Raw genomic sequence first — 8,942 nt, 5'->3', positions numbered from 1 at the left:
GGGGGGGGGGGGGGGGTGGCTGAGGGGCAGAGCCACCTCTGAGGGTCCCCTCCCTAGCCTCACAGTCAGGATCCAGAGTTGTGTGTGTGTGTGTGTGTGTGTGTGGCCGGGAGGACCAGGGGAGACAGAGCCCATCAAGGTCAGTGCTCGCTCCTTCCTCTCATCCTCCCCCTCCCCCAGGCGCCCTACATCCCGCAGAGTCAGCCCCGCGGGAACTCAGGCGGTACTGACCCGTTCAACCCCCACTCTCCCCCCCTGCTTTGGCCTCAGCCTCCTCATCTGAGAAAAGGAGTCATAATGGCACCTGCTCCCGGGGTTGCTGTAAGGGCTAAATGAAGTAATATCTGCTGGGTGCTAAGGACCCGGGCACAGAGTGAGAGCCGGGTATTAGTCACTGTCACCATCATCATCGCTGTCACCATCATGACCGTCAGCATCGTCATTGTCACCATCATTATCATCTCGCCTGAAATCAGAGGACTGGCTTTGAGTCCAGCCCCTTGGGCAGCGCTGAGCTGTCTTGGCATCTCTCAAAGGCGGGGTGACGACAGCCACCTTCCCGCGCTGTGGTGGGGACCTAATGAGTCAGTGTGAGTGTGGACAGCTTTGCAGTCGGGAAGGGCACAGTGCGTGGGCGTGCGTGAGAACCTAGGACTAAGGGTGCTGAGGACTCAGAGGTCCTACTTGCTTGCCCTCCCTGAGGCTGGGCCCGTGACCTTGATCCCTGAGGCTGGGCCTGCGACCTTGGGCAGGTTCCTTAACCTCCCCAAGCCTCCTCTGCTGGCGGGTACAGGCTCAGCGTGGGCCAGGAGCCCTCCCAGCCCCCACCTCCCTGTGCCCCCTGCACACTCCCCTCTGCGTGCTTTGCAATCTTCATGTACATGCGCCCTTTCTGATAGGAACAGCGGGGAGCTCATTCTAGATTATGCTTCTGCTCCTGCTGGCTCACCCCTGCTGGGGCTGTGGTTTGGCCTTGACCTTCCTGTGATCTTGCATGCCTTTGCCCTGACCCTCCTCCCCTCACTCTGAGGCTCTGTGCCAGGTCCTGTCTTGGACATGGGCTTGCCTCGCTGGCTGGCGCTGGCCCAGAGCGACACCCTCCAGGGGGTTGACAGTGCCTGTGCCCAGGGCCATGATGGAGTGAGGAGGGGGCCCAGGGGGGCTTGCTGGACCCCTTGAGGGTCCCAACCCTGTGCCCTGTGCTGTAGAGGGTTCCCAAGGAGAGAAGTAACCAGCCCCCCACCCCCTACCCTGGCTGGAGAGCATACCCCGCTGTGGGGATGGTGGGCCAGGCAAGGAGGCGCCCACGGTACCTCTCTGGGCTCCTTTTCGAACCCAAACCAGATACTTGACAGTTGGCCTGTGTCCCTATTGGGCCTCAACTCCTCGACTCCAGGGCAGGGGGCTGTTGGTCTCACCTCTGGGGACCAGTGCCCCGGACAGGGTCTGGGCAGGGACAGAAGATGTGAGAGAACAGGCCCTGGGGGTGAACCCGGGGATGAAATCCCAGTTCTGCCTCTTCTGCGCACATGACCTTGGCCGGTTGCCGACTCGGAGCCTTAGTTTCCTCATCTGTGTAAGGGGCTGATACAAGCACCCCCACCCCCACCCCCCCCAAGCTACTGGGCAGATACGCTTCTGACTCTTGATTTCGGCTCAGGTGTGTGTAAAGTGCTCGGCACACACCATGCGTGCGGTGAGGTCACCAGTACGTGTTATCAGTCGTGCGAACGGTCTCAGTGGGTGGGAAGACGCAGTCAGAGAAGTTACAGGAGGCCCTGGCTGGGCTCTGTTGCGGCTCTAATTCCACACCTGCCTCTTATCAGCCGCATGACTGTGGGCAACTGGCTTTACCTCTCTGTGCCTCAGTTTCCTCATCTGAAAATGGAGATGAGAACAATGTCTCTGCTAAATGTCTTTATGGCTTCACTTAAAGAGTTTAAAACAGCCTGGCATATAGGAGCTTCCCAATGAACAGTGTTTGGTGTGATTGAAGGGACAGCAAGGCGAGGGGGGGGCTCTAATCCCAGCTCTGCGCTGGCCTTGCTATGTGGACTTGAGCAAATCTTTCCTTGTTTTGAGTCTCAGTTTCTCCAGCTTTTGAACAAAGGGTTGGGCTCACCCAGAGAGCCCTTTTGGCTCTGAAGATGTGCTGGGCTTTTGAGTCCTGGAAGGAAAGGAGTGTGGGGGGGGGCTTTGCACCTGCTGGTGCAAAGGCCCTGAGGCTGGACGGTGCTGGCTTGGTAGGGCCCAGCCTGCCAGCCCACGGTGCAGGTGCTCACTTGTGCCTTCCTCCCTTCTCCCTCCCTCTAGGGCTCCCTTCCCTCGCTCCCACCCATGGATGTGATGGCGGCTCCTGCTCTGTCCTGGTGTCTGCCCCTCCTTGTTTTCTTCTTGCCCCTGGCCATCCCTCGGGCATCCACAGTGGCGAACGGTGAGGACCCTGGCATCTGGATCGCCGTGTGTTTCTTGGGAAGGTGGCCAGCGCCCATCTAGGACCCATTTTGGGACCCCTGCTTCCTGGCAGATGTCCATCAGCAGGGGCAGGAGGCAGGGAAGGAGGGAGGCGAGGGCGAGGCATCTACCTTCTCCCTCGGTCCTTCTGTCCCGCCCCTGCTGCATCCGTGTGTCTCTCGAAGCCAAAGGGAGACACGCTTTTCGTCCCTGCTCTGCCTATGGGGCCTTGCAGGCTCTGGGGCTCAGTTTCGTCTTCTCTGAAATGGACCCACCAAGTTCTTTTAGCCCCCCCCAGGGGCGCCTACCTCTTCATCTGGTAGGCACAGCGTGCAGGGAGCAGGGTGGAGGGCCAGCCCCCGAGGACTCCGGGCGCCCTGCAGCCGGCCACTCATGCCGCATCTTGCCCGTAGACACCTCCAGGCTCACATGCTTCTACAACTCCAAAGCCAACATCTCCTGTGTCTGGAGCTGGGATGGGGACCTGAAGGCCACATCCTGCAAGATCCACGCTCGGCCGAATCAACGGTGAGTGCGGGGCCGGCCAGCAGAACCTCAGCATCTCAAGACGGGGGCGGGGTCTTATAATCACTGACATTCAGACTTCCTGACTTGTAGACGCCATGATGCTATGCTTTGGAGATTTGGACCGATAGGACCCACCGACTCCTGGCATCACAGGGGGCTGGAAAGCCTAGGAGCCAGGTGTTTAGGCTCCTGGGACCCGGACCCGGGTGGGGGTGAGAAACAGGGGTCCGGGTGACAGTGGAGGGGCCGGGGATGAGATGGACAAGGCCATTTGGGGACACTGAGCCATAAGGCCTGTTATGCCAAGGCTGGACTCGACTCTGGGAGCCAGCGGGGAGAGGAAAGGGGGCTCCCCCAGCTTTTTGAGAGATGCCTGGGGGAGCTGTGGGGCCAGGGCATTGGGGTAGGAGAAGTCAGCGAAGAGCTTCTGTGACCCAAACATTCTGGTGGCAGCAGCAAAGGTGACCCTGAGTGGGCAGTGACTCTTCAGGGTTCCAAAGGCTCCATGGAGCCCCACGGGAAGACTCTGAGGGCTCTCGGGGCGGAGGCCACGTGTCCTGACGTGGCTTGTTTCTAGAAAGTCGCTGTGGCTACTGAGGGGCCAGGCTGGGAGGGCAGGACAAGGCGTCCGTGATGGGAGGTAGAGCCGACTTCGGCCTCTGCCGAGGTTGGCACAGCGCCCCACGCCGCCTGGCCTTGCTGGATGGGGGACTGTCCTTACCGCCGGCTCCGGGCGGGGGGGTCCCTCCTTCTGTCCTAAGGAGGGTTCTTTTGTCTTGGAAGGTCTTGGAACAAATCTTGTGAGCTGCTCCCGATGGGACTGGCGTCCTGGGCCTGTTACCTGATCCTTGGATCCCCGGATGTGAGTAGTGGGAGCTGGGAAGGGAGCCAAGGGGAGGGCAGGTGCAGAGGGGGGTCTTTCCAGGGGAGGAGCTGGGGCCCAGCGAGCCCCGTGGTTTTGGCTATAGGGTCTGTGCGCCAGAGGGCCGCCTAGGGCAAGAGAGGCAGAAGAAAGGAGGGCCGCATCCAAAGGCCAGAGCTCAGGCCTGATTCGGGGGTAAAGGCTCTGTGATGCATGAAGCTCGGCCATTCTGCCTCGACTCCCATGGCTTCCCCTATGCTCTGTGGGCTCCATGACACTTCTATACTCTTCATTGGGTGGCGGGGCACACACCAGTGATAACACTCCCCCCTCCGACTCCTCCCAAGGTCTTGGCGAATGCAGGGCCGTGCGGGCTTACGAGCGTGGGCTCCGGAGCTGACGTTCTGGGCTCCAGCCCTGGCTCCATCGCCACCTCGGCTCCTAGCTTCCCCTTCTGCAAAATGGCCGTAATCGCGGCACCTGCTTTTTTGTTTTTTTAAATGTTTTATTTATTTCTAGGAGAGAGAGAGAGAGAGATAGCGTGACCAGGGGAGGGTCAGAGAGAGAGGGAGTCACAGACTGAAACAGGCTCCAGGCTCTGAGCTGGCAGTCAGCACAGAGCCCGACGCGGGGCTCGAACCCACGAACCGCGAGATCATGACCTAAGCAAAAGTCGGACGCTTAACTGACTAAGCCACCCAGGCGCCCCACGCGGCACCTGCTTGTAGAATTGTCCCGTGGGTTAACGCACTTGGTGTGCCACCCGGGGCCGAGCACGTGCTTGACTCTACGGTCCGTGGAGCCTGGCGACCTCGTGGGTGGGCACGAGCACTGTCCCCTTCCGGCCAGTGAGGAAACTGAGGCTCAGAGCGTCATGGTCCCTTTCCAAGTGCCCATGGCAAGCACCCCCGGAGCGGGGATCAAACCCGGGTCTGTCAGGTCCCCAGCGTGGCCTTTCACTATTGTGCTAAGCTGCCTCTAGATGGGCCTGCAGCCATGCCCGCAGGGGAGGGCAGCAGGTGACTGTCACACCCTCCTTGACAGCGGCAGGCGCCAGGGATGCCCAGACCATGTTTTCCAACCTTCAGCAGGTTATATCCATTCCTAAGGGGCAGGAGAGTGTGAGGCGGGCTCACAAAGTGCACAGCCTCCGGAATTGGACTGCTGTGCCGCCATCGTGACTCTGCCGATGGTCTGGCTTCACATCCTGGCTCCAGTGCTTCCTAGCTGTGCAACCTGAGGCAAGGCCCCAGCCTCTCTGTGCTTCAGTCTCCTCAACGGCAGGATGGGAAGAGCGATAGGGGCTGTCTGGAGGGTGTGGAGAGACTTAAGTGAGGGAATGTGTGTCCAGCACACGGAAGAGTGTCTGGAACAGAGGAAGCGCTCAAGACAGCTTTTACAACATCTATGTTGGCTTCTTTACAACAGCTGTGGTCACAGTAATAATGGTGGTAATACTATTACTATCTGGGGACATCTGGCCCCCCCAGAACCTGGAAGAAGGCAGGGGCAGGGTCCTCGGGGTGCAGAGGGAGGAGCCGTTCCCAGCTCTGGGGACTCTGATGATCAGGTTCAACGTTTGCTCATGGCGGGCCCTGTGGCAGGTCAGAGGGTCAGGGCCCATGGTCCTGGATCTGAAAACACCGTGTCAGAACACAGATCCCAAGAGGATCTGCATCAGACCTTCCCTCTGCAGGGGGTCCTCTGCACAGGGAGGAGGCCACTGTAAGTGGTTCATTCGGCAGCCATCGGTCAGGCGTCGGGGCCCGTGGCCGCAGCCTCTGTGCCGGGGCAGTGGATGCAGCGGCCTGGATTTGAATCTGGACGGCCCTGCTGATCAGATGCATGACTTTGGGTTTCTGCAGCAAGAACTGACCAGAGAAGTGGCTAAGGCCCCTGAGCATTGCCTGCTCACAGGAGATGCTCGATACCTGGCCACTTCCTTCCAGAAAAGTCGGGGTGTGGTGTTGGGGAGAGATGGAGGTGGTGGGGGGGCAGGGGGAGCTTTCACACTCAAAGCCATCACACAGGTATTGTTCTAGGTCTACATTTCTTGGGGGCATATCCTGCTTGCACACCTCTTGTGATGGGGAACTCCCTCCCTTACAAGGCAGCTCCCTTCACGGGTCACATTCATGTCTGTTTCTTTTGTAAATAAAGATTTATTGGCACACAGCCACGCCCATTCTCCTACAGGCTTTGTCTGGCCGCTTCTGTAGGATAGCACAGAGCGGAGTAGTCGTGACCAAGACCCTCTGGCCTGCAAAGCTAGAAACAGTTACTGTCTGCACCTTGACACGGCTTGCCGACCCCCGCTTTAGCTGGTGGGGCTTGTGGAGGGGTTCCGCTTTCATGGTGGTCTCGATCTTCCCCCTCCCCTGTCTCTCCACCCCCCATCCCAATGACCACCTTCCCTTGCAGACTCAGAGTCTGACTTCGGCCGACGTCGTCACCATGAGGGTGATGTGCCATGAAGGGGAGAAGTGGAAGGTGTTGACGACCCAGAACTTCAAGCCCTTTGAGAACNGGGGTGGGGTGGGGGGTGGGGGTATGGGGGCAGGCTGGGAACCTCCTTCCCCGTCTTTCCCTTGGAGATCCTCCTCACCCACGTGTGCCCTGTCACTGCCTGCTGCCCTCGGGATGCAGTTCTGGTTCCTTACCCTGCTATTCGAGGCTCGGGCTCTGGCCCCGGCTTCCCAATCTAGGACCCCTCCCCTGTGGCTTATATATTCCTGCCACAATCAAAGTCTCTCTGAAGTCAGCTTGCCCCTCCATGCCTCTGAGCCCTTGCACTTGCACTTGAGGGTGCCACAGTCCGGAAGGCTCTTCCCTCCAGGAAAGTTCCCACTCACCCTTCAAGGCTCAGTGAAGAGTCACCTCCTCCAGGAGGTCCTCCCAGACTCTCCCAGCCCCTTTGAACCTCCTCCTTCAAGGTGTTTATGTCCTGGGTCCTCACTGCCTGATTTAGGGGACCATTTCCCTCACTGGGCTGGGAGCTCTCCGAGAGCAGAGTGTCTGTCATCCCTATCTCTACTCTCAAGTACTCAGCACCAGGCCTTCTCTGGCAGTGCTCTGGGAAGGTTTGTTGAATGACTGGGTGTCTGTCTCCAGCCCCAGACCATGGAGGGGCCATCTAGGACGAAAGGGCGAGATCTAGGCAGGATTCTTTTTTATTTATTTTTGAGAGACAGAGAGAGACACAGCATGAGTGGCGGGCAGGCAGAGAGAGAGGGAGACGCAGAATCCGAAGCAGGCTCCAGGCTCTGAGCTGTCAGCACAGAGCCTGACGCGGGGCTGCAACCCACGAACAGCGCGATCATGACCATGAAGTCAGACACTTAAAGGACTGAGCCGCCCAAGCGTCCCTCTAGCCAGGGTTCTAAATGCAGCCCTGCCTTAAATGAATGGGGCTTGCTTGGCAGATCACTTAACATGTCTGAGCCTCAGTTTCCTCATCTGGAATGGGGAGAATCGGTCCTGCCGAACCCGGGTTGTAAAGAGTGTGAGGCAGACACAGAAATTGCTTAGCGCATGCTGTGTAGACATTCACTTAGCATTATTCACGTAGTTCTACAGAGTCCTCGAATTATAAAAACTTAAATCGGCTGAACTTCACAGTCATAAAAATCTTATAATCCTATAAGACTATGGAGATTACATTAAATTAAGTGGGATGATCCCCATAGAGCTCTTAGATGGATTCTGAATGCAGAGAACGGGCGACCTTGGGTTTTTTTTTCATTCAGCAGACATTTAACCCAGTGCCTATGATGTGCCAGGTAATGTGCCAGGCACCGAGGATACACAGAGAATACAGTCCCTGCCCTCAGTGAGCTCGTAGTCTGGGGGCGGGAGACAGAAAGTGAAGGAAGAACCAAAAACAGATATTTAATATGTCAGGAGGTGCTCAGGTATGGGGCGGAAGCAGCGGGTGGCGGGGACAGGCTTCTCCAGACCGGTGAGGGGCTCCCAGGGAGGGGCACCAGGAGGGGGGACGAGCCGATCTGAAGGCGGGGTTGGGAGCACGGCTGGGTTTCATCACCTCAGCATCGTGTCCCAGTGTCCTGCAAGCTCACTCTCCCTTCCTCTCTCTCTCGCTGTCCCTCTCTCGCTTCCAGTTCGCCTGATGGCCCCCAACTCCCTCCAAGTCACCCACGTGGAAACCCACAGCTGCAACATAACCTGGAAAGTCCGTCAGTCCTCCCACTACATTGAAAGATACCTGGAGTTTGAGGCCCGGAAAAGGTCCCCAGGGCACCGCTGGGAGGTGAGTGCATGGCCCAGTCCCCCCCCCCGTGCCCCGATTCCTCCTTCCCACCCTGTCCGTCCTTCATCTCAGCCCCGAGGCGGCCCCTGCTGCTTCTCTGCACTGCCAGCTCTGACTCCCCTCCCTCTATGACAATCCAGAGCTTCTGGCTGGTGGGCGATGCCAGGCTGGCACCAGGGCAAGGTTCTGCCTGGCCAAGAGGCCGGGGACTGCTCTCTCCGGGGGATTTCAGAGGCAGCCCCACTGGGGTCTGTCGCCTATCCATTCACTTACCCGCTTCCTAATTTGCTCACTCGCTCAGCAAACACAGAGCACCTACTATGTGTTCCCGGCTGAAAAGAGGGCAGGGGACGAAACTGACCAGAGCTTGCTCTCAGGAAACTCACATGGCAGGCGGGAGACAGTCTGCAGACGGGACACAGGAGACTCTGAGACACTGATCGGTGCTACCTGGGAAATTAAATGGGATGACACCTCGGTGCCCACAGAAGGCTACTGTGGGATCTGAGGGCCAAGAAGGAGCAGACCTTGCAAAGATTGGGGGAGGGTTTTCCAGGCCGAGAAAAGAGACACTGCGAAGACAAGACACTGCCTGTGTGTCTGAGGATGGGGCGGGGGGAAGAGTGATCCAGAGGTAGGAGCGGTCTCTGGGAAAATCCTCTTTCTGGGTGCATGGTGAGGGGGGAAGGAGAAGAGAGAGAGGGAAGGAGAGGAGAGAGGGGGAAGGAGAAGAAAGGGGGAAGGAGGGGGGAGGAGAAGAAGGGGGGAAGGAGAGGAGAGAGGGGGAAGGAGAGGAGAGGGGGGAAGGAGAGCAGAGAGGGGGAAACAGAG

General features: G+C 58.6%; 1 protein-coding gene across 1 annotated transcript in view; it reads left to right on the top strand.

The window, feature by feature from the left end:
* IL2RB (interleukin 2 receptor subunit beta) overlaps positions 1-8,942 on the top strand; it is an 18,143-nt gene that overhangs the window by 752 nt on the left and 8,449 nt on the right. The window contains exons 2-6 of the mRNA XM_077762076.1: positions 2,314-2,434; positions 2,868-2,982; positions 3,766-3,844; positions 6,266-6,374; positions 7,963-8,111. Coding sequence (XP_077618202.1) covers positions 2,314-2,434; positions 2,868-2,982; positions 3,766-3,844; positions 6,266-6,374; positions 7,963-8,111 — 573 coding nt within the window. The remainder of the gene's footprint in view (positions 1-2,313; positions 2,435-2,867; positions 2,983-3,765; positions 3,845-6,265; positions 6,375-7,962; positions 8,112-8,942) is intronic.

The sequence above is a fragment of the Crocuta crocuta genome, unplaced genomic scaffold (assembly GCF_008692635.1).
Source record: "Crocuta crocuta isolate KB4526 unplaced genomic scaffold, BGI_CrCroc_1.0 scaffold193, whole genome shotgun sequence".
Lineage (NCBI taxonomy): Eukaryota > Metazoa > Chordata > Mammalia > Carnivora > Hyaenidae > Crocuta > Crocuta crocuta.
This window is presented reverse-complemented; position numbering and strand designations above follow the sequence as displayed.